Source organism: Pezoporus occidentalis, unplaced genomic scaffold (assembly GCF_034315485.1).
Source record: "Pezoporus occidentalis ecotype Australia unplaced genomic scaffold, CSIRO_AGI_Poc_V1 ctg93, whole genome shotgun sequence".
NCBI classification, from domain to species: Eukaryota; Metazoa; Chordata; class Aves; order Psittaciformes; family Psittacidae; genus Pezoporus; species Pezoporus occidentalis.
In genome coordinates, this window is record NW_026916294.1 from 9,066,386 (window position 1) to 9,090,593 (window position 24,208).

At 54.7% G+C, this 24,208-nt stretch overlaps 3 protein-coding genes across 4 annotated transcripts in view; 2 read left to right on the forward strand and 1 right to left on the reverse strand.

The window, feature by feature from the left end:
• Positions 1-190: 190 nt before the first annotated feature.
• On the forward strand, positions 191-10,183 carry RRP36 (ribosomal RNA processing 36). The gene is made up of 12 exons (XM_062605729.1): positions 191-620; positions 1,138-1,304; positions 1,409-1,545; positions 1,667-1,772; positions 1,879-2,119; positions 2,335-2,444; positions 6,064-6,202; positions 7,552-7,618; positions 8,412-8,516; positions 8,633-8,707; positions 8,801-8,918; positions 9,156-10,183. The coding sequence occupies exons 1-12, from the start codon at positions 520-522 to the stop codon at positions 9,293-9,295; spliced, it is 1,506 nt and encodes a 501-aa protein (XP_062461713.1). The 5' UTR covers positions 191-519; the 3' UTR covers positions 9,296-10,183.
• Positions 10,184-12,315: 2,132 nt separating this feature from the next.
• On the reverse strand, positions 12,316-15,640 carry LOC134157135 (transmembrane protein 121-like). Its single transcript, XM_062605733.1, has 2 exons — positions 14,984-15,640; positions 12,316-14,097 (listed from the first exon to the last, which is right to left on the reverse strand). Exon 2 carries the CDS (start codon positions 13,620-13,622, stop codon positions 12,633-12,635), a length of 990 nt encoding a protein of 329 aa, XP_062461717.1. The 5' UTR covers positions 13,623-14,097; positions 14,984-15,640; the 3' UTR covers positions 12,316-12,632.
• Positions 15,641-16,599: 959 nt separating this feature from the next.
• The window catches only part of LOC134157200 (phosphofurin acidic cluster sorting protein 1-like), a 42,510-nt gene continuing 34,901 nt past the window's right edge, over positions 16,600-24,208 (forward strand). For both annotated transcript variants that reach the window (XM_062605922.1, XM_062605923.1), the window contains exon 1: positions 16,600-16,817. In XM_062605922.1, coding sequence (XP_062461906.1) covers positions 16,615-16,817 — 203 coding nt within the window. In that variant the 5' untranslated portion in view covers positions 16,600-16,614. The remainder of the gene's footprint in view (positions 16,818-24,208) is intronic.

Sequence of the window (24,208 nt, forward strand, 5' to 3'; positions counted from 1 at the left end):
GCTGTGGCCCTGACTACCCTCTGCCAGGACTCTGCTGCAGACCTGGACATGGACGCTGCTCACTGGTCCCTGGTGCATTTCCTTGTATCAGCTCCCTGTCGCAGCACCAGCTCAGTCATCAGTGGTGCTGGAGAGCTGCTGCTGCACCAGCCACAAGCCCTCAGCTTCTCATGGACCTTCTGCTGGGCCGGCAACAGCAGCGGGGCAGGAGCTGGGCGGATGTGTGCCCCGCTGGGAGATCCCTGCTACCTTCATCAGCACCCCCTCCTGAGAGGCCAGGTTTGCTTTAAAGACCCTGGCTTCCTTTTATTGCTTCCCCTCTCAGATTGCAGCGCCTGCCAGGGCTATTTTTAGCAGGCTGCCTTCTAAAAATAGCCCCGGGCTGTTTGGGTTGCGTCAGGAGAGGTAACCCTGCACACCCCAGGAGGGTACAAAAGAAGGCCGGCAGGGAGCAGCAGGGTCAGCAGGTTCAGACGCAGCCAGAGGCGAAGGAGGGAGCAGCATCCCAGTGCCAGCAGCATGACCATCTTCTGCAGCCACTGCCACAGGCCGCTGCAGGCAGAGATGAGCTGCCTGCCCAGGAGGGGCAAGGAGATGCCCAGGGCCTCCAAGCCATTCAGGTGAGCGAGCTCCCTCCCTCCTGCAGCACTGAGGTGAGGTCTCCTAGCTGGGGAGAGCACAGACCAGCTTCTGCAGTGTCCCATGGGCCTTGCAAGGGGCTAGCACCAGCCTAGGACAGCAGGGTTGCTGCTGGTGCATGGGGAGGCAGCGTGGGAGGTTGGAGGGGCAGAGGGATTCCAGATGTGAAGACAGATGTGATGGGCTTGCATTCTGGCACTGGGAGCAGTTTCCATCCTTGGTGGGAGGTCTCTGGGGAGAGCCCAAGCACTCCCAAAGCAAATGTCGTTGTCTAACCTGGCCCCTAGCAAGAGGGGCACCAGCAACGGCGTCCCCCTGGGCAGCTGTGGGGGGCAGCCTGCTCCCATTGCACCAAAGCAGCTGCCAAGAGTTTGCTGTCCCAGAAACAGCTGCCATGGGCACCAAGCATCTCCATTCACATTCCTGAGCTCACATTTCTCCCCATGGCCGCAGTTAGGGAATGCTGTCCCTCTCCCTGCCCAATGGTTGGCTTTGCAGGTCAACCAAGAGTGCCTCCAAGGCTCGCCGGGACCAGATCAACATGGAGCTGCAGGCACTGCGCTCCCTACTGCCCATCTCAGCACGGGAGAAGGAGCGGCTCTCCTACCTCCACACCATGGCCCTGGTGTGCCTCCAGCTGCGGGGGGCTCAGCTTTTCCCCCCAGGTACCCACAGCACCACTGCACCCCACATGAGCTTCGCTCTGCGTGGGGCACTGCTCCTGCCCCACCACGGCAGCGCTTCACCCTGTGATCCATCCCCCCTGCAGGCTGCGCTGCTCCTGCAGGACCAGCCCTTGGCACGGAGCTGCTGTCCCTGCTCCCAGGGTTCCTGCTGGTGCTCTCGGCCGATGGCAAGCTGGTCTACATCTCAGAGAACGTGGCCCAGGTCCTGGGCCTCTCCATGGTAAGGCCTGCCCACTGCGGTCACTGTCCCCACGTACCTTTCCTGTGTGCCTGTGGCTCCAGCGAGCTGCCTGGCTCACGGCAGCACACACAGACCACAACGGCAGCCCCTCTGTTGTCAGGTGGAGCTGCTTGCCCATGGGGACATGGTCTTTGACATCCTAGACCCTCAAGCCCACGAGGACGTGCGCAAGAAGCTCCTCCTCGCCCAGGAGGAGCCGGGCAGGGGTAAGGGAGGCCTTGGCTGGCATCTCACAGATGCTGCTGCCCTGCTCCAGCCCTTCAGGACTGCCAGGGCCAGCGAGGGAGCCCTGCCCGGTTTGTTTCCCTGCAGAAGTCACGTTTGTGTGTGAGATGCGCACCTCCAAGGCCTTTCAACTGCAGCACAAGGGGAATCGGGCCGTGGTGGTGCGCGGGCGCTTCACAGCCCTGCGCTGGCCGCCCTCCCGCTCCACCACAGCCTTCCTGGCCCTCTGCAGCCCGGTGAGGCGGCTGCCTGCGGATGCTGGCTCCCAGGAGGACCTGTTCCAGAGCACACACAGCCTAGACATGACATTTACCGATGCCACGGAGAGGTGAGGCTGCTCGCACCGCAGCCATAGCTGCACGTTTCCCTTCAGCAGCCCTGCGTGTGCGAGGCTCTCTCAGATACTGCCCAAGCCTCTTGCCTCCCTTGTTTGCATCGCTGTAGCCCTGCTGTTTTGTTCTCTCCTCCCATCTTGTCACAGCTGCTCCTTGCTGACATGGTGCAGACCCTGCCCTCAGTCCCCCTTCCCCTTGTCTTCCCCAGTGTCACCTACCACCTGGGCTACCACAGGGAGGAACTGATGGGTCAGTCGTGGTACAGCCTCCTGCACCCTGAGGATGCTGACCTGGCAGCCTCCCAGCACAGGGCCGTGGGTGAGTGTCAGACCTGGTAACACGTGTATTTTCCTGTGGTTACCCCGGAAAAGTGCCTGTCCAGGACAACAGAAACAGAGGGGACCTAGTCCTGCATGCTGTCACTTCGTGCTCCAAAAAGGATGAACTAGAGAATCACTTACATGCTCCATACACTGCCTATAAGGTCACACGTAGCTTTCAAGCTTGGGAACACAGGTGCCCTGCTTTGCCACAGTGCAGAGAGGAGGGGCAAGCCTGCTTGAGCCCCAGCTAAAAAGGGAGGGCAGGACTGGCACAGACCTGGCTCCACCACCTGTGGCTTCTGTGGCGGTGGGGCCACAGCAGCGGCTGACTGCAGTCCCCACCACGCACCCGCGGGGTCCCCCGGCAGCACTGCCCCTGTGCCCCGTGCCTGGCTCAGGCTAACGCAGCTCCTCGCCCGCAGCGCTCGGGGCCGGCGCCACAGCAGACCCCGCCGTGCTGCGCGTCCTGCGCAGGGACCGCACCTGGGCCTGGCTCCACGTGTCAGCGCGGCGGGACGGCGGGGGCCGCTCCATCACTTGCACCGGCCGCTGCCTCAGGTGAGAGCTCGGGTGGGAGGAGGGCAGCGAGGGGCCGTGCCCCCGGGGCCGCCCCTCACCCCGTGTCCGCTGCAGGGAGGAGGAGGCGGCGTACCTGCGGGCCCGGCAGCACCGCCACACGCCCCGTTCCACGGCCCCGCCGCCTGCCGCCGCCCCGCCGTGCCGGGAGCTCAGCCTGCTGGCCGCTCAGCTCCGCGCCCTGGCCGACAGCCTCTCGCCGCCCGCCGCCGCCGCGGACTGGCCCTGGTTCGAACCCGAGCCGGAGGCCGAGGCCTGGCCCCGGGGCCCGAACGCCGCCGCGCCGGCCTGTCTCCTAGGCAACGGGTTGGAGGGGGCGTGGCCCGCAGCTACGCACGCACAATACGCACCCTGCCTGCGCCAATAAACGCCTTTCTCCACCTGCGTGACTCCGTGTTACTCGCGCACCGTCACTTCCGCTTCCGCGTGTAGCTTCCGCCCTCACCGGGGATGCGGCGGCCGCGGACCGGCGGGTACGGAGCCGCTGCTGAGGAGCAGCAGCAGCAGCAGCAGCAGCAGCATGAGCATGAGCCGCTCGCGGGGCTGGAGGCGGCGGACAGCGACGACAGTAGCAGTGACGGCGGCGAGAGCCCTCTGGGGGAGGAGGAGGAGGTGGCGGGGGCCTGCGGGACAGGTGAGGGCCGCCTCGCTCCGGCGGGCCCACCGGGGAGGGCGGCGGTCCCAGCCCTGGACGTGCCGTCACCCCTCAGGGCGCTGAGCACGATGGGGCGGGTTGGGTCTTGGCATCGCCCTGAAGCAGCACATATCGCGGCGTGGCCGCCCGTGCGGTGCAACGAGAATTGCAACGGCGTGGTCCCCTTCCTCCATTCCGGCTCCTTCACTCCAGTGCTGCTTAGTGTGTTTTGGTGGATTTTTGTCCAATCTGGTTGAGGGCATAGATGGCACTGAGCTGGCTGGGAGCGCTGATCTGCGGGAGGAGTCTGGACAGGCTGGATCCAATTGGCTGTGGCCAGTAGTGTGAGGTTCAGCCAGGCTCAGTGATGGGTCACACCAACCCCATGCAGCGCTCCAGGCTTGGGAAGAGTGGCTGGAAAGCTGCTCATGGAAAAGGACGTGGGGGTGCAGCTTGAGGCTGTTTTCCCTTGTCCTCTGCCTTGTTCCTTGGGAGCAGAGCCCAGCCACCTCCTGGCTCCATCTTCCTGTCAGATAGCTGTAAAGAGCAGTAAGAGCAGCAAGGTCCTCCCTGAGCCTTCTCTTCTCCAGACTAACCCCCCCCCCCCCCCCCAGTTCCCTCAGCCATTCCCCATCACGCTTGTGCTCCAGGCCCTTTATTAGATTAGATATAAGGAAAAAGTCCTTTACTGTAAGGGTGGTGAGGCACTGGAATGGGTTGCTCAAGGAAGTTGTGAATGCTCCATCCCTGGTGGTGTTCAGGGCCAGGTTGAATGGAGTCTTGGGTGACATAGTTTAGTATGAGGCCCCCCTGCCCATGGCAGGGGGGTTGGAACTGGATGATCTTAAAGTACTTTCCAACCCAAACCATTCTGTGATTGCCATCCTCTGGACCTGCTCCAACACAATGTCTGTCTTGCAGTGAGGGGCCTAGAACTGAACACAGGATTCAAGGTGTGGCTTCACCAGTGTCCAGTACAGGGGGATGATCACTGCCCTGGCCCTGCTGCCACGCTGGTGCTGATACAGGTCAGGATGCTGTTGGCTGCTTCTTGGCTCACGTTCAGCTCCATCAATCAGCACCCGCAGGTCCTTTTTCTCCAGGCAGCTTTCCAGCCACTCTGCCCCAAGCCTGGAGCATTTCTCTGACATCTTGTAAGCCTGTGCTATTTTAAGGGTATTGTTTTGGAATTGCAGCCAAACGGAGTATTGTAGTGAAAGTGACCATGTCTTGTCTGTCTCCGTAGAATGTCAGAATAACTTCCACATCATTCTTCCTTCCCTTTAATGCTTTCTTTGTCCTTTTTGACTGTCCTTGCTCATAGTCTTTCATTTGTCTGTGTGGCAATGCTTTGAGTATCCAGTGGTACTCAGATATTGCCTTCTATAGTGATTAATTGCTCTGTTACCCCAGTATCTTGTATAATTAGTTTGGATTTGAACAGCAGCACAGTGGCACATGCTTTTGTCTAAGTCCTAGAGTCATTTGTTTTCTGGATAGACAGTGTTCCCTTAACCCTTCCCAGAGGACTGATGGGCTTTGACAGAGCAGGGTTCCTGGGTGCTTAGAGAAAGGAAAAAGAAAACATTGCTTGAGGCAGCACGTTGATATCCTCAGTACATTTACTGGATGATGTGAGTAGATTCTGAAGCCAAGATGAGAGTGACTGGGAGGGTGAGTCCATGCTCTGAGCCAATGTGACTGACCTTATGTTGATTCCTGAATTTGGCAGCAGATGTGGGCAGAGCGCGCAGTAAGCTGTGTCACGGGGCAGCACACTGGGTTTGCATGGCAAGGGTTTGGTAGCAAGGGTGGCTTCTGTGAGAAGATGCCAGAAGCTTCCCTCATGTCCCATTAGTTCAGCCTTGGTCAAGGGCTTTAGCGATGGCAGTAGCACCTCTGTGATAACATTAGAGGGCAGGAGCACCTCTGCTCTTGAGCCAGGCTGAAAGAGCTGGCTGGTTCAGCCTGGATGAGAGAAGGCTCCAGGGACACCTTAAAGCAGCTACCAGTGCCTAAAGGGGTTGACAAGAAATCTGGAGAGGGGCTTTTGACAAGGGCCTGTAGGGACAGGACAAGGGGGAATGGCTTTAACCCGACAGAGGGGAGATTGAGATGAGACATTAGGAAGAAATTCTTCCCTGTGAGGGTGCTGAGGCCCTGGCACAGGGTGCCCAGAGAAGCTGTGGCTGCCCCATCCCTGGCAGTGTTCAAGGCCAGGCTGGACACAGGGGCTTGGAGCAACCTGGTCTAGTGGAAGGTGTCCCTGCCTGTGGCAGGGGGTTGGAACTGGATGAGCTTTAAGGTCCCTTCCAACACAAACTAGTCTGTGGTTCTGTGAATGAGGGGGTGGGAAGTGCCTTGGGAAGCTGTTCAGTTCAGGTATCTCTTCACTTTCTTCCAGATCTCTCTCACATGTCTTTTGAGGAACTGCTGCAAATGCAGAATGACGCAAGAACAAGTGTGTGCAAGCAAATGACCAGGGGGAAGAAAACTGCCAAACCTACCAAAGCTCCAGCGAAGCAGCAGCAAGGCAAAAAGGGGTAAAGAGGTGGCTCTGTCACCAGAAAACTGCCTGTGTGTTCTCTGCACTGCAAAAGTTATACTGGGAGCTCTGCTGTGTTTCCATTGCCTTGGAGTTGGTGTAGCTGTCCTTGAATGTGCTACATGATAATGTGTTTCACTATAGTGTTTCATTTGGGAATGCTCTGTTGCTGTTTCAGAGCTCTTAATATCCTGTCCTGTTCAAACCCCCCACCTGTTACTTGATAGCTAAATCAGCACTCGGTTCCTTTGCACCCTCTGTGTTAAGGCTCTTTTAACCCATGCATGCTATGCTTGTCTCTGAAGCTGTGTAATAGTGCTTTACTTATGTTACTTGGGCCCTACGTTGTTACCTGCTGCTTTCTAACCCCCTTCCTGCCCATCAGCATTTTCTGCCTGGCTTCTGCTGGCTGGGGAGTTGTAGAGACAGTGACTTGTTCTGGTATTTCATTCCTCTTGATGCTCATATGTGTTGACACCTCCTCACTCCCCCAGCATTCATCATCACAGACTGTTCCCTGTGTTCAACACCACAAAAACTATCAGATTTAGATCTTTTCACGGTGCTCCACAGGCCCTCACTGGTAACAGCTGTAATACCATTACCCTTTGTATGCTCTACTTAGCTGGTTTTCAGTCCTTAGGGTTGTATCTAAGCGATTTGAATAGTTTTCCTCTGTTACACTGGCATTCCCTAACCTATTGATGAATGTTTCTTTTGCTGCAAACAGCTGATTACAATAATAGTTCTGCTCTGTCTTTTACCCAGGTCTGGGGGGCACTTTGAGTGCACAGTGTCTCTCTTTCTGCCACACAGTTTGTATAATCCTGTTTTTATTGAATTCCCCTAATCCTTTAAGTGGTGCATTGCTGTAAATCTCACATGCTGTTTCTCTCATAGTTTTGTTCTGGAAGTGAGCTGCTTAGAAAAAGAGCTTCAGGGAAATGCCCTGGAACTGAGCAGGCTTCAGCTTTGGCCTCTCTATAGCTCTCAGATCAGTGCAGAAATTCCCAACTCTGTTCTCATTTTACAGTGTATTAGTCAGGAGTGGATGAGTTGGTAAGCCAGGAATAGAAGAGGGTTGGTGCATGATGAATGAAAATATGGAGAGGAATACCACGTGGCCCATTTACTGATGGAGTGGTGGTATAGATCAGTTCTAGATCGTTTGGTTGTAGTAACCTTGACCAAGGCACCTACCTCTCTGTAGGTACGGTGAGCACTGAGTGGAGAGTCTGCTGCTCTGGCACTGTGCACTAATACTCTCATGAGGGTCTGGCTGACCTCCTGACACGTTACCTGCGCCTCATTCTGTCCTCTGCTGCTCTTAAGTACACTTTTTTTCAGGCCATTGGAGATGTCTGCCAAGAAGCCTGTACCTTTTCTGCGCCAGGTCGTCTCTGTCAGAAAGAAGGTGAGTGCTTCTCTCCCCAGCTGGGGAGCTGACTTCCCTCAGTGATGCTGTTAGATGACACGGGCTGTTTCTGGAGGGTCAGGGCTTGGTGAGCACAGGTAGTGCTGGTGTTTCTCTGAGTGCAGGAGCAGCTGCTCTCTGTATAACCTGCTGCCCTGCAGAATGTACAGCTAGAGGAGTAACTTAAATGTTTGAGCCCCAAGTGTATCTAGAAGATGTAATGGCTGCCACCGGTGACAGTTGCACTGAAAGCGGTGGTCATTGTTCAGTACTAATCACCCTGGAAGTTCGTATGTCCACCTAGTCTCTAATCTAACATTGATTTATCATTGCTGGATTATATTAATACATTAATTTCCACAGTTGGAGATCTCTTTTTGTGTGTCTTTTTTGTATGACCTGACCCAGGTAATCTGTGAAAACCTAGATAGGTTTGAATTCCCAAATCCATCACCTTGACAACACACGTTCAGCCAGCTCTTGGTCTGGGAGTTGCAGGTGTTTGGAGGCAGCACTTCAGTTGCTGTTCTTTGAATTGGCTGCTCCTGGGTGGTAGACTTGCATATGGAAATGCCAGTTGCTTGGCAGGTTGGATGCAGGTGTGATTGACTTGGTGAGGGACTACTGTCCCATTACTGGACTCCATCTTTGCCAACTGCAGATGTTTTCAGTGGTGGTGCATGATATTGCTAGTACGAAAAAAGACAAGGTCTGATCCATGGAAGGACAGTAAGCGGGCTGTTAATAGGATTATCTTGGCCGCAGGTCTTACCTTTGCCTTCCCTGCCTTCAGGTCCACAGAGACCCTCGATTTGATGACCTCTCTGGAGAGTATAAGCCTGAAATATTTATGAAGACTTACAGCTTCCTGGACAGTATCAAGAAGCAGGAGAAAGAGGTGATGCTGTGTGCCTGTCCTTGGCCAGAAGAGCCTTGCTTTGGCAAGGGCAGCTTCTGCCTTTCGCAGTGGAGGTGGCAGCAGGCAGTGATCCAGCTTTCTGCTGTCTTCTTCAGATGATTCAGAAACAGCTGAAAAAATGCCGGAACGTGGAGCAGAAGGAGAAACTCCAGCAGCTCCTGAACCGCATGGTGAGTTCAGTGCAGCATCTCCTCTCCTTTGAGACAATGCACTATGACCCAAGATCTGCCTGGATGCTGACATCGGTCATCTTTTTTATGCAGACACAGCAAGAACAGGCACAGAAAAAGCAGCAGAAATTGAGGGAGAGGGAGCTCTCTTGGAAGAGACAACAGAGGGAATTGGCCAAGCAGGGAAAGAAGCCCTTCTTCCTGAAGAAATGTAAGTACTCAGCATGAACGTGCTGCAGGAAGACCTATTACTGCTGACAGGAATCCCAGCACTGGAACTGAGCTGACTATAATACTCCACAGAGCTGTGGAGAGATTGTTCTAGTGCTGGTATTCAAGCGACAAGTCAGGCCTGGAGCCAGGGAGGGAGAGGTGAGGAAGGGCTGATCTGTAGAGGTGATCCAGGCTTCATTTTGAAGTTTTTAACCTTGCTCCCTCTTCTTTACAGCTGAGATGAAGAAACTGGAGCTAGCTGATAAGTATGCAGAGTTGAAGAGGAGTGGGAAGCTGGAAAGCTTCCTGAACAAGAAGAGGAAGAGGAATGCCATCAAAGACAAGCGCCGCCTGCCCTCGCAGAAGAGCTTGTGACTGCTGGACAGACATGCTCTTGTCTGGCACTGGGACTCTCTCTGTCTGGGCCAGGCCCTTTTCCTGGTATCTGTCTGTCACTGTACAGTGCTGACGTAGGGCAGCAGAGTCTGAACTAAAGAAAATAATCCTTTTTGTAGCTGAAATGTCCTCTTTGCTGTGGTTTACACCACACCTGGGTTGTGACAAGTCTGTCATGCAGGTGCACTTGTCACTGAGAGCTGTCCCTGTCCATGCACCTGCCCATCTCTTCCTGTAGCTGTGAGAGCACAAGCCCTACCCTGCATTGCTGCCTCTACTCCAGGTGTTACTATTCACCACCTGAGGTGGGAATAGGAAGCCTCTTGGCCTCTCTTGGGCAGAGAGGCTCTAGTTCAGAGCAGGGCTAGCACTGGCTTCAGAGCAGGTTGCCCAGGGCTTTTTCAGTTGGCTCCGGGAAAATCCAGGGACAGATGCTACCACCTCTCTTGGCCTCTGCTCCACTGCTTTGGCTTCTCAAGATGCAAACTCCTTTTAATCCTGATCTAGGAAGCCTGCCTGGTTTTAGCCCCTACGTATTGTCTTGTTCTCAGGGAAGTGCCTATCCCCATCTTCTCTTGTCATAGGTCTGGGGTGTGAGAAGAAAAGGGGTCTGTTAGGTCTCCCCAAAGCCTCCTCTTCCTGAGTGTGCATAAACCCTGTTGTTCCCTCAGCCTTTCCTTGCAGTGCTCCTGCCTCTGACAACTTTCACATCCTCAGATGGAGTCAGCCCAGAGGACCAGCATCTATCTTCTGGGGGAGCAGCCTGGATGCAGTGTCTGGATGTGGTCTCACAAGTGCAGTGTACGAAGTAAAACGCCTCCGTTTGCCTTTATTCCTGGCAGCAGTGCCAGTACAGACAAAAGTGAACCTCTGGGAGTTAATGCCTCTCTCTCCAACATTATATTTGAGCACCAGCTCTCTTGTTTCTCCTCACTCATTTTCCCCATCTCCTGTAGCTGTGCTGACAAGGAGGTGTGGATGTGACGCAGACAAGCTGACAGGTCAGTGCATGTGCTGGGTGAGTGTCTCAGCTGTGCAGGGCACAGTGCCCCATGGCACAGCTGTGCTGTGGGGAGCCTGGAGAAGGGCCTTGTGATGAGCAAGAGATGGAATGATGAGCAGTTCTATCACACCCACCCAAGGGTGCTGCTAAGCATCTGCATTTCCTGTGGGTGCAGCAAGATCTGCTCTGATGATGGGTTTTGGTGCGACTTGGGCAAGGCAGGAGAAATAGGACATACCAGCTTGGCTAGAGACCACATGGGGATCCTCAGCTGCCTTTAACCTGTGTGTGGTTTACTGCTTTGTGCTGTGCTGGCTCCTGCTTCCTCTTCTTGCCTCAGGATGTGGCATGCAGAGCCTGCAGCATCCTTGTGCTTTCAGAGGAGAGTTTGGTGGCAGCACCAAGCCCAAGGCTGTCCTGACTCTTGTGGCATTGGTCTTCTGGTTTCTGCTCTCATGTTTTAATTCAAAGGTGACCAAACCTCCACCTGTACTTCAGTGCAAGAAGGGAAGAAGACAGGAGCCTGGACAGGCTGGAGGTGGCTCACCCCTGTGTCACAGCTGCCAGGGCCTTGCTGAGGGACCATGTGGGAGCAGCATTCCTGAGTCCATGTGCCCCCATCCCTGCTGGTAGGTCCTGCCCAGCTGGGAACAGACCTAGTGCACCCCTAAAGCAGCCCTGCCTTCTCCTCCTGCTCCTCTGGAGCCAAATGCCTCTGTCCTGCAAGGTGGGCTGTCACCCACTTCTGTTCAGCACATTAGTGGTGAGGAGTGAGCCCATGGGCCTGTTTCTGCCTGCCAGCTCCTGGGCCCATAACCTGCAGCAGGGGAAGCCCTGGGGCATTGCCCAGCTCAACCAGTGCTGTGGTGGCACTGGGGCAGGTGGCAGCAGGTCCAGAGAAGGGAACGGAGCCGGTGCAGGGCCTGGAGCACAAGTGTGATGGGGAACAGCTGAGGGACCTGGGAGGGTTCAGTCTGGAGAAGAGAAGGCTCAGGGAGGACCTTATTGTTCTCTACAACTGCCTGAAAGGAGGATGGAGCCAGGAGGGGGCTGGGCTCTGCTCCCAAGGAACAAGGGATGGGACAACAGGAAACAACCTCAAGCTGCACCAGGGGAGGTTTAGGCTGGATATTGGGAACAATTTCTTCTCCAAAGGGCAGTCAGGCATTGGAACAGGCTGCCCAGGGCAGTGATGGAGTCACCGTCCCTGGAAGTGTTCACAAACTGTGTAGTTACACAGTGCCATGGGTTAGTGGTGGCCTTGGCAGTGCTGGGGAATGGTTGGACCTGATGATCTTGAAGGTCTTCTCCAACCCAGCTGATTCTGTGCTTCTAACATCTCCAGAGCGATTTGTACCGTGCGGAAAGCTGCTCTTCCCTGTGGCCTCCCAGCATAAGGAGTCAGTTGGGTTGTTATACTCATTTCTGATGGTGTCTTGGCCATGTGTCTCTTACCAACCTACCCTGGTGTCCCCCCAGGTGGAATGTGGGGACTTGCTTTGGGGGTTCCTGGGGAAAGCAGCCATTGGGCATGGTTGGCATCACTACTGTAACTGCATATGATTGCACAGGCATAATGGCGGCTGATAAAGCTTCTACCCCTACTCCCCAGTGACACCCTGAAAGCCCACCAGACTCACAAGGACCTCTCTTCTCCCAGCTGCTGGTCAAGAGGAATGGCTTCAGACCCAGGTGCCTGGGAGGCTCTCCCTAGGTCCCTGAATGGTGCCCCCTTTCCCAGATGTGCTCTGCAGCTGGTCATGCCATCACCTGAGGGACAGGCACCCTCAGAAGCCAGGGGACCTGCCTGCCAGCAGGGACACACACAGGACAAGGCTGCAGGGCTCAGTCTTTTATTGCAAAGAGGGAGATACAAAAAAAGAACAGTTCTCCCTCAGGGCCCCCCCAGGCCTGTAGCTGGCTGAGAGGAGTGATGGGCAGGGCTAGGCCCAGGCCATGCTCCCCCAGCACAGGGAGCAGGCTGTCACCAAGCACTGAGCTAGTGAGCCCCCAGTCTGAGCCCTGCTTGGCCAGAGGGCATGGGGAGCAGTTGGAGGGGGCAGGCAAACTGGGCCTCATCCTCCTCCATTCCGATACCCCATTTGTTCAGTGGGGTGCTGAGGTCCTGAGCTGCTCTGCAGCTGTAGAGAGCTGCTGTGCGGGCCTCTTGCCATGCGACCCCTGAGGACCAGAGCAGCTTTGCCCAGGGAGGGAGGGAGCGGGGCCACTGCCCTCTGTCCAGGCAGGAAGCTCAGTGGCCTGCCTCAGGCCTGCAGGTACGGCAGTGTCCAGGCTGTGGTCCCTGCTGGCTTGTCACGTGTTGTCCTGGGCCAGCTCTTCGGGGCAGGCAGGCTGGTCCCGTGCCTTGTGCAGCCCCGGGGAGGGCTGGGCCTGGGAGCTGTGCTGCGGGGCCTGTTCCAGCCCCGGGGGCACGTGGTGCTGGTGCCGCTGGTACTGCACGAACGTGCAGACCTTCAGGGCGATGGCCAGCAGGTTCTTGCCCATGAAGATGCTGGAGACACGGGCGTCCCTGAAGAAAAGCATGTTGCTGCCTCGGATGAAAATGGTGGTGATGTTGACAGTGAGCATGCTCAGCATGGGGTACAGCATCATCCGGTGAGGCATGATGCCAATCCCTTGCATGCTGATTTCGCAGAGGGACACACAAGGGAGGACCAGGAGCAAGATGTAGCAGTAGAAGAACATGATGCCCTCCGCCCAGAGCGGCAGCCCCTTCTTCTGGGGCTCCCACAGGTTAGCCTGGATGTCCAGCACGTCCAGCATGTCCACAATGACCCAGAAGAGGCGGTTGCGGAGATCTTCCTTCTTCTTGAATGTCCTGACGTACTCCATGTGCTCTGTGGCGACCAACAACATGTAGAGGGCTGGGATGCAGATGGAGAGCAGCAAGGTCAGTGCTTTGCGGGCTATGAGATCCAGGCTTTTCCGGTCAGCTTTATAGTTCTGGTACACAAAGTAGACCTTGATCTCCAGAACAAAGACATACAGGAACCAGAGGATCATGGCATAGCCTCTCTTAGCTGTCTTCACCTCTGCCCCAACCCAGATGGCCACGTAGCGGAGCACCAGCAGGAAGCACACATCACCCACTGCCACCATGACACAGATGCTCAGCTTCCTGGAGCCCTGGCTCTGCTCCACCAGGTAGGCATCCATGAGGACAAGGCTGGTCATGATGAGCACTGTGGAGAGGCAGATGTGGGGCTTGCTGACAGGTGGTGGGGGAACCATCCTGCACAGAGGAACAGGCAGGGCCATCAGGGAGTTGTTGGCATTCCCCATCACCACTCCTGGGGGCCCCTCTCCCAAACAGCTGTAGATGGCTGAAAGAAGGTGGGAAGCATCACAGACTCTTCTCTCATGCTATGTGCCTGGCTTGTTCCGAAGCCACAGACTCCCAGCCGAAATGCTCTCATGACTCCCAGCCCAGCCATCCTGATGGCACATGCTGGCTAAACTGCAGCTCCCAGGCTGCACATGAAGATATGGTGGGGCAGGCGGCACTGCCTCTTCAGTAGCTCACCACGCTGTTCAGTCTCTGCCACTGCAAAGGGAACATGCCTTATTTCCCATGGGATTTCCCAGACAGTGGCACTGGTTATATTCTTTCCCTCTCCCCCCTCAGGCACACAAGATTTTATCTATGCTTTTAAACCAAGCAGGTCTTTAACTGCTCTGATCCAGGAGCACTCCCTCTCTAGTCTCCTTTATTTTCCCACACAGCATGAGGCGAAGGGTTATTTTTAGCCTGGCTGTTCTGTGGGATGAAAGGGAAGAAATTGGTCCAACACCTTCGCTTTCCTTCAGCCTCACGCTCCCCAAGAGCTCTGCTTACAGTTGTTTACCCATGCCCAGACAAACTGAAAGCAAGGAAAAGCAGCTCCAGACCCAAGGAGCTCTGCAACAGGCCCTCAGTTTCAGCCAGGATGCTCCACTTTTCCCAGGTTGGGGCAGAGCAAAGCACAGTCTCCAAAAGCACCCTGCCTGCCCCCAGTGGCATCAGCTGCCTCCGATGGTGTTGACACCGCGCTGAACGATGCCTGCCTGCCGAGGGCTATGCAGGGGTCCTGGGGCACCATCCTGTCACCCAGCACGTGAATGGAGCGAGCTCTAGGCAGCAGGATGGTGACTGCGTGGTTGATGGCCACCCCTGCGAACCGATGCTCCTGATGCGGACACCAACAGCACTGGCTGTGCACCAGTGACCTGAGCTCCTGCGTGCTGGCCAAAGCAGCAGGGTCCCTGCACAGCCGTGCATCCCCAGCAGCAGCATCCTGGCACGCCAAGGCAGGCAGCGGAGCCCAAGCCTGCCACATGCAGGTGCCTCTAACGGGGAGGAGAGCCGAGGCTAGCACAGCGGATGTGGCACATCTGGAGTGTGCCGCACATCGCGTTTTCTCCTGCGTTCCACCCATGGCCTCCCCAGGCCCTGCCCGACCATCGGAGCCCGGTGCGGAGCCGCACCGCCCCTGCCGCAAGCAAAGTGCTGCCCGCCGCGGGCTGCAGCCGCGGCCCCCAGCCCACCCGCTCCGGCTGGGCCCAGCTGGGCCCCCGGGGAGGGGAGGAGCGGCAGGCCCTGCCCGAGGAGCGGCCCCGCTGCGGCTCGCAGCCCCCCGTCCGGCCCCCGCGCCGGCAGCGCTTACCTCGGGCGGTTCCCCGTGGCCCCGGGCCCGGCGCGCCCCGGCGGCGGCTCTGCTGCGGCGGCGTTCGGCCCCTCCCGGCGAGCGGGCGAACGGGCGGGGACTGCGGCGGCCTCCGCCTCACCGGAGCGCCGGCACCGCCCGCTCCGCTCCGGGCCCTCCTGCCAGCCTCTTTCGGCCGCCCCGGGCCCCATCGGCTTCTGCGCTGGGGTACATCCTGCACCCCCCAACACGCACCGCCTTCATCCAACAGCCTGCACAGCCCCTCGGCCCGGCCTCACCCGCAGCCCCCTAGGCCAGGGGGTAGCCTCTACTGGATACTGGGAACAACTCCTTCCCCAAAGGGCAGTCAGGCATTGGAACAGGCTGCCCAGGGCAGTGCTGGAATCACCGTCCCTGGAAGTGTTCACACACCGTGTAGACGAGGCCCTCAGTGCCATGGGTTAGTGGTGGCCTTGGCAGTGCTGGGAAACGGTTGGAGTGGGTGATCTTGAAGGTCCTCTTTCAACAAAGAAATTGTTCCCAATATCCAGCCTAAACCTCCCCTGGTGCAGCTTGAGGCCGTTTCGTCTTGTCCCATCCCTTGCTCCTTGGGAGCAGAGCCCAGCCTCCTCCTGGCTCCATCCTCCTTTCAGGTAGTTGTAGAGATCAGTAAGGTCCCCCCTGAGCCTTCTCTTCTCCAGACTGAACCCCCTCAGGTCCCTCAGTCATTCCCCATCACACTTGTGCTCCAGGCCCTGCACCAGCTCCGTTCCCTTCTCTGGCCCTGCTCCAGCACCTCTTGTAGTGAGGGGCCCAGAACTGAACACAGGATTCGAGGTGTGACCTCACCAGTGCCCAGCACGGGGGCACAATCCCTGCCCTGGCCCTGCTGCCACACCGGTGCCAGGATGCTGTTGGCCTTCTTGGCCACTTGTGCACAAGTTCCTCCTGTTCAGCTCCATCAATCAGCACCCCCAGGTCCTTTTCCACCGAGCAGCTTTCCAGCCACTCCTTCCCAGGCCTGAAGCGCTGCCTGGGGTTGGTGTGGCACAAGGGCAGGGCCCGGCATTTTTCCTTGCTGAACCTCACACCACTGCACCCATGTAGCCGCCCTGGTACCGGCCCCCGCCGACATCCCGTCCGCAAGGGGGCGGTATCGCGGCTGTTCCCGCCGCTCTGCTCCCCGCTGCCATGGCAACAGGCGGGCGGGCGCGCGCCCGACCGCACCCCTCACCGAGCTCGCGCGAGCCGGCGATGCCGCGCTTTAAAGGGCTCGCGACCACGCCCCCTCTTGCCCCTCCTCCACGGGGCAGCTGCTCTGCTCCCATTGGCTGGCCCCTCCTCGGCCCCCGCCTCCTTTTCCTCCTGCCATTTGCTACTGGGCCCTCGGCCACCCCCTTCTCGGTTCCGATTGGCCGGTTGGCCAAGTCGCGTTTTCCCCGCTCCGATTGGGTGGTCTCCCGCCGCAGGCCTCGCCTTAGCCGCGCTCTGATTGGTCTCAGGCCTCCCCCCCTGCTGGGCTCTGCCGCGCTCTGGTTGGCTGCCGCTGGGCGCTGGGGTCCGCCCCGCCGCGCGAGCGAGCGGGCGCGCGCGAGGCGGAGGCTGGCGCTGAGGCGGGGGGTCGGGCCGGCCGCAGCGCCAGTGGCGGCGGGATGGCGGCGGCGGCAGCGGCCGGTGCGTTGGGCTCGGGCCCCGCCGCGGGGCCCCCGGCGGTGACCGGCGGGGCGGCGGCGGCCGTAGCGACGACGGCCGCGGCGGCGGCAGCAGCGATGGCCGGCCCCGCTCCGGTCCCGGTGCCCATGAACCTCTTCGCGACGTGGGAGATCGACCGTTCGGCGCCGAGCTGCGTGCCCAGGTGAGCCGCGCCGCACGGGGGCTGCCCCCCTCCGCGGGAGGGCGCCGTGGTGAGCCCAGGGCCGGTCGGGTCCGGGGATGGCACGGGTAGGGGAGGAGGCGGTCCCCGGTCGGCCTCCGGGACCGACGGCGCCTGCAGCATCCCTGCCCCGCCGGGCCGCGCCCCCTCGGTGCCGGCTGCGCCTTGCCCCAGCCCGAGGCTGGATGCGCCCGAGTGGCTGCCCCGGCCGCCGTTTGCCCGCCGTGCCGCGGGGCGTGCTTCCAGTGCGGGCAGCGGCAGCGCTGTGGGCCGGCGGCACCCGGTTGCCAGCACCGGACCGCTGCTACGCTGACTCCATGTTGCGGCCTCTGCCGAGATGGGAGATTTCAGAGTGGGAGACATCGTCGCGGCTTCTAAAGATGCCTCTTTGCCCTGATATGAACGGGCCAGTCCCCTGAAGCCAGGCAGCGGCCACCGGGCATCCGTGGGCCCGTGGGGTTGTCACCTGTGCTCCAGACCATAGGTAACAGCAAAAAGGTTTCCCTGTGCTGGCAGCTGAACTCAGTCGTATCTCTGGCAGAGCTGAAAAACAAGCAGAATGGGGTAAACGTTACTGTTGGCTGTATGGTTAAGGGTCTGTCCAGGTTAGATGTGCTTATGGGAAGAATGCAAAGACCTGTCTTGAAGCCAGGAGGTGCTGGATGTGTTAATGAGCCGTGAGTCTTTTGTTTCGCTCATCTTATCAGATGTTGATCGGGAGATGTTCTCCTGAGAGTTAAGGGGCAGGTTCAGGATGTCACTCTGAATCCACGTATCTCTGGGCTGTGATACGCTGTATGCACGCGATGTGCGCGAGTGCTCCATAAAAGCTAGAGGCTTAAAATGCAATATGGGAACAAATAATTGTTCCTGTAGGATAGGAGAACACCGGTCTTTGTGAAAGGGCTTCAGAAGGTTGGTACGTCTGCAGGGAGAGACTCAGCAATTGAGTGTGTCAGAGTGAAAATGTCCCAAAATACTCCCCGCTAGCAGGAAAAAGCCTGTGTGATTGCAGTGCCAAGGAGGTCCTGGGCTGAGCAGGCAGCAAGTGTGAAGGAATCTGAAATGTGTCGGTGAAAAGCCAGTACACCTTTTGGTGACACACGCTGAGGCTGTTGTGTGGAGCAGGAAGCAGTGATCATTCCATAGCTTTAAAGTGACTTGAGGTGTTGTTTATTTGCGGATAGGATACTCCCAGGTTGGAATTTGGAGAGCAGGCAGAATTACCAGGTTGACTTCCTGCTGAAAGAATAGAACTTACAGATTCAGAGCGCAGAACGTAGCGATGGTGAAACCTGTGTGTGTACATAGTCTGCATAAACGGAGATGCTGCAAGAGCGAGAGAGAAGAGGAACTGCTTTGGGCAAAGCAAAGCCAGAATGGCTGGCAATAGTGAGACTGAGCTTAGAAGTGGGTTACAGGGGTGCGATGCCAGTGAGTGAGCAGAAATGGTTGTGTGTCAGTTTGAAAGGTGTTTGAAGGGCGGCTCTTTGGTCCAATGAATCCTATGCCTTTTCCCAGGTATGGTTTCCATGAGCCTGTTCTAATGGACAGGCTGTTCTGTGTGCTGGTAGCCATGGGGGCAGCCATCTGACCCGCCAGCTTCTGTCAGATGTGTGAAATTAATCTGAAGTTTCACCCATGCAGTGTTTGTCAGGGTGGGAAGAAGCTGATGGAACCTGGTTCTTCCTTTGGAGGCTACAGCAGTGTGTGCTGATGCCTGCAGAGTCAGCAGGTGTCTGAGAAGTCCTGGCAGGACACAGTGGCCAGTGTGGGACTGGGGCTTCTGTGTTTCCTGTTTCCAGCCAGCCTGAGCATTCCCAAGTGAGTGGGTCACATGCAGGAATTTGTGTTCCCTGAAACTGAAGGGAGCACAAGCCCCAGATCTGAACTGGGTTAATGGTGTAGCTGCACACTCTGCTTGCTTAGTGCTTGCCCACGTTCTTCATCTACTGAGCTGCTTGTGTAACGTTTGCGTCTTGATGTTTTGTTCTTCAAGGCAGGAACTTTGCTGTGCTGTCCCAGTGCCCAGCACAGGTGGTCTCTGGTCTGACTGTGCTTTGGCAGTGGTAGTGGTGGCAGAGTAAGGGACAATAATCTGTCCCCTCGGGCATCTCTGTCTCTTTCATCTGTGTAGTGTCAATTCTTCCAGCCCTATGCATATCCAGGGGAAGGAGAACTTTGCACTGATTTCAGTGCTATGGAACATGCTTGCTTTTTCTAGGCTCTATCACAAGTCTTTGCTGTTCCTATGCTCCTTCTCAGTGCTTCATTTTCTGAGATGCAGCTCTGGCTGTTGCAGGAGTTTGGCTGGCCTAGGTCGGCTTCTGGGGGGTTCTCTGTGTTTGTCTTTTAGTGCGGGACAATTGAGAGGTTGTATGCAGGCCATCAGGATTTCAGAGAGGCACTAAATACAGGCACCATGAAGTGTAAGCCCTGATGTACTGAATGGTTCAGTAGTATGGCTGTAGGACTTCTGGTGCTTTGTAGGAGGATCTTGGCTTTCTGAGGTGAGCTGATGTCCACAATAGAAGTCTTTGCTGCTGACTCAGGAATGCGCCATTGAACCAAGTCCACATTTAGTTTTGGAAGTTGCCTTACCCTCAGTGAAGGGATCACCCCTCCTGCTGCAGGCTTTCTCTTTTCAGGGCCCAGCTGAGATTGATCTGTGAATTCTTGGTGCCCTTGCTATGAGCTGAGTTAAGCATAACCCAGCCACAGCTGCCTTTGGCTCTGGTGGCTCTCATGGGAGGCAGAGCTGGGTTTTCTGGGCAGTGAGTTATTATGCAGGGAGGCAGAAGGCAGTAAACACCTGAAAGCCAAGCAAAATGCTCTGCATCTTCATTTAGGCTACCCACTGGGATACAGATTATTGGCTTCCCATCACAATGCCTTGGAAGGAAAGCAGTCCTGGGTGTGAAACATGCTTTTGCTAAGGCAGTCAATCCATCAGCCTTAACTTCCACTCTGGTTATCTCAGGGAAAATCTTCACAGCGCTATTCTGAGGCGGGAGAAAGCGTCTTCATTGTGCTACCATGCAAACACATACCCTGCAGGGTTGTAGCAGGTTTTCACTGTACAGAGACTGCAAGGAACGCACTAGAGCTTTGCCAAAGTAAAATGTCTGTCTGCATCATAACGTCTTAGTGTGTTCTCAGTGGTTTGTATGCTGATCAGGCAGCACGTCTGGAAAAAAATGTGTGAAAGGACTTTGTGCAAACATGCTCGGGGGCTTGCTCTGTGCATGCGATGGTATTTTTCAACCTCAATTAATAGGGCTGCTCTTCCTTTTTTCCTTTAATAGCTAAGAGCACATAAATGCAAGCTCAATTAGGAAACAAGATAAGATTGTGTGATTGTGTTCACTCTTACTCTTTTTCCGTGACACAACTGTTGTGTTCGGTGTTACGTGGATGTTGTTTCAGTGATAAGTAATCCCATTTCTAGTTGGGGTGAGAGATACGAGTTGTATTTTGGCAAATGCATCAGTACTGTTGATTCCGATTGCAAAGGCAGATTCTACCCGTAAAGATTATGCTGTGAATGGCACTGCTGGATCCAAATACACTGCATTTCACCCAGAGTACCTCCTATCTTGGTACGATGCAAGAGCTAAAACCCATTCCAGTCCTGCTGCCACCCACAGTGTGCTCAGGGACAGTGTCCTGCTCGTGGGAGTTAGAAAAGCATTGACTTAGGGAAGTGCATGAGGTTTGGGCTCACTTTGTGAGACTGTGGCCGAGCACCTTCAGAACGTTATGTTTCAGAAGGTGCTCTGAATTCCCTAGTATTAAAACTTCCAAATGCATGTTTTGGAAAGTTATAATCTAATGAATGCCTTCCTGGAAGGAGAGCAGTTATTGCAAGTACAACTGGAAATATCACTTAAGTGCCAGCTACAGTGATCCTTCAAAGTGCTATGGGGTCAATGTTATCATCTCTATAACCCTGTTGTCCTGTTTGGGCAGGCAGTACCTATTACCTGACACCTCCTGGAGAGCAGAGTAAGCTTCATTTGTGCAGCTGGTTCCATGCTTTCCTTTGCCTTGCAGTGAGCAGGACATGTTGTGCAGTGTGGAAGGAATGTGCTCTCCTCCAGCAGAGCTGCTGTCAACTGGGTGGGCAGCACCTTGCAGCCCTGCGGAATGGGTTGTTCTGTCAGCTATGGGCTCAGGGCTCCCTTTCCTCTCTGTGAGGAGTATTTCCTGTCTTTTCTATAATCCCGAAGATGATGTGATGATGAAAAGCCTCTGAACGGAGTGTTCCTTTAAAAAACCCTTATTCCAGCTGGAGTAACACGTATTTATCTGCCCGAGATGTTCTTGAGTGGTTTCCTGGGTAAATCAGGCATTTTCATGGTAAACTTCCAACCTCAGCAAAACATGCTCTGTTTGGGGAAGCTACAGAGTTGCACCTCTAGGAATGTTAAATGATTCCAGATTGCTCCCTCAAAAGCTACCATGATGCCGTGACAAACTGGAGTAGCTCCAGACCTGGAGTGCTTGGGAGAGGCCACGGTTTCTTGTAAGGAAGCGGTCTCTTAGAACTGATGATGTTTGCCATGTTTGAATTATGATTTCCTTTTAGTCCTATATAGAAAACAAAATGTTCTAAACAGCCATCATGGGCTTGGCTACAAGCCTGCACTGGAATACATCCGATGTGTTGTCCATTACCTGTCACTGTGGCTTGTCCGTCGCAGAGGAGACATGGGGGATTTCTCCTCTGGCATATGATAATTGAGTTGGTGTCTCGTTATTTCTTCTTCTGCTCATTAGTGGAACTCGAGACAAGTGTCCCCTGCCAGTATGATTGATGAGGGGTGCTCCTTTTGGAATATTCATGGTGACTTTCCCGCAGGGTTGATTGTGTCTGAAGTGCCTGCCGCACTGCCACCCAGCCCTGCTCTCCAGTGCCTCCTTCACTAGCTCGGCTGTGTTAGCTCAGTTCTCTGATGGCTTATCACAAGTGTTGCATTGTTCTTACCGTGCTGGCATGCTATGAGCAGTCATTTCGCTTCCTCCAGCATATCTAGTTACTTGTGACTAACAGTAATGGTTATGTTACATGGTTACTGACAGCTATGTAGTATGCGTATATATGTAGTATGCATCCTCTGGGATGGAGGTGCCCTGACCTTTATCCTCTCAAAAGACTGGATTGCTGAACACCACTATCTCCCAGGGTTCCTACCAGATGCAGTGCCTCAATCAATCTGTGCTTTTTGGTATCTGTTTGCAACAGAGAATGATTCTTTAGAAGTTACTTCCACGAAAGAGCCGGAGGTGAGAAGCTCACTGCATTTTATAGCCTTGCCAGGTGGAAAACAGCATCTGGGCAAGGCTGTTTTCCAAACAGCTTGTGTTTTTATCTGGTCCAAGCTGTCAGCATTCCAGCTGCTGGGCCAGAAGCAGTGTTTCTGGCTGGTTTGTTGTGGGTTGGGTTTTGTTTTGTTTGGGTTTTTTTTTTAACTTCATCAAAGCCGGTGGATACTGTTTTGGGAAACAAGAAGTGAGAGTGTCTTACTCCTCTGTGTGGGATGTGGCCGCAGGAACATGTCGCTGCTTCCGGGGATATAGACAGCTTAAGTGATACAGCTTTGTAGTTAGAAGTCTCTTAGGCCAACAAGACTTTGTGTGAATACTTCAATACACTCATTGCAGTGGGCCTGAAGGAGAGATGCAGTATTTCAGGTACCTGAACACATTGCAACTCTGTTTACAGAGACTACTCCATGCCCTGCAGTTGTGATTCAGCCTCTGTGTGCGCAGCCCCAAATGACACTGGCTGTTGCTGCAGGCCCTTTGCGATGCCATCTCTTTTAGCATTCAGTGCCCACTGCCATCTCTCGTGCTCTTTCTGACTCATGGGGTCTAACCCAGCGAGGGATTCTGTTTGGTAAATAAAACTGCAGTTGCCTTTTGGCTGCTATTCCAGTTTTTCTAGTTTCTTGTTATTGTCCTACGTGTACCGATTTTTACATTTCCACTGTAAATCCTTCTCATCATGCTTCTTATTCCTGAGTGCAAGCCTATCTTAAGTAGCATGGAACCATCTCCTGGACAAATAAGTTCCAGGTTCCATGCCCAGCTGTGTGTTTCCAACTTTTTTCTGTACATATGACAACTAAATTCACATCAGTTTAGGCCATTTGGGATGGTGGCAGAACTCAGGTCTTTGGTTCCATTTTCCAAAACATAAAGCAGCAGCAATTAGCTGTTGTGCTGTTACAATGGGAGCAGGGTTGGAGTAAGAGTAATTCCCTTGCAAAGGGTTCTGCTACTCTGTTCCTGTTCTTTAATACCTTTTCTCTTCCAGGAGAAGATCGTGTTCATCCAAAGGCTCTCATTGATTCTTCTGCTGTCTGATTTTCAGTAACAGTTCAAGTAGTGTCTCTGAATCCATATTGTTTAGATGAGGTTGGGTTTGGATTTCTTTTTTAGAGTTACATTATTTATGTATTTTTAGAAGTCCCTTGCATTTGTTCTGCATTTTCCCTGCGTTCCTTCAGCCATCTTCTGGTACTCCATTTATTTTCTGTCCTGTCAATACATCTGCTTTCTTTCCCCTTTCTTCTCAGTGCTCATTTCCCTCACAAGCCTTGCACACACCTGCTGGTAATTTTGTCACTGTTCTCACGTTTCCCTTCTTGCTGCTGTCCTGCCTTGCATGCCTGTGAGTGAGTAATCTTTAGTTCTGAATCTGAATTTTTCTCTTTTCAAAGTAGTTTGCTTTTTTTCATCAGAATTAAGAGAAGATTCCCTGTGAAATTGCAATAGACACATCTGGTTCTGCAGTGGCTTGTATTTTTCATCTGGACAATGTTCTTGATGTGTTTGGGTTATTTTTTAATCTCTTCCACATTATCTCACTGTTAATGAATATCAGCTTTTTCTTTTGTTAGACTTCCTGAATTCTTACATGCGCATCCCTGAAATGCAGTCACAGAAGCAGATATTTGTTTCAGTCCTGTCATACCTTATGCTTGAGGCTGCTTGCACCATCTCTCCCTTCCTTTCTTCCTGCTCCTTTGTCAGAAGCAGGATGTCCATTTGGGTTTCACAGCATACTGTATGTATGAATAATTTACTCCTTTTTTCCCTGACTGTTGTCAAGTCCCTTGACTTCAAGCTTTTTCTTTGCCTATTATGCCCCTTAATCTCCAGTCAGACAAAAGGACAACATTCCCATTACTCTGGGGACAAGTTTATCTGTCACAATGCTGATTTGTGAAGTGTGGACAAGTCACCCTTATTGCAGGGACCTGCTCCGCTCACAGGGAGCTGAGCAGAGAAATGCATTGTGCAGGCTCTGCTTATGAACAGCTTGTGTTGCACGTGGGTGAAAAGCCTACACACACATTTACCCATTT

Coding starts and splice junctions, on each gene's coding strand:
- RRP36 (XM_062605729.1), top strand. CDS start 520: ATGACCATCTTCTGCAGCCACTGCCACAGGCCGCTGCAGGCAGAGATG. Junction 2,445..6,063: donor CTCCCAGCACAGGGCCGTGG/GTGAGTGTCAGA, acceptor ACTTTCTTCCAG/ATCTCTCTCACATGTCTTTT. Junction 8,517..8,632: donor TCAAGAAGCAGGAGAAAGAG/GTGATGCTGTGT, acceptor TGTCTTCTTCAG/ATGATTCAGAAACAGCTGAA.
- LOC134157135 (XM_062605733.1), bottom strand. CDS start 13,622: ATGGGGAATGCCAACAACTCCCTGATGGCCCTGCCTGTTCCTCTGTGC.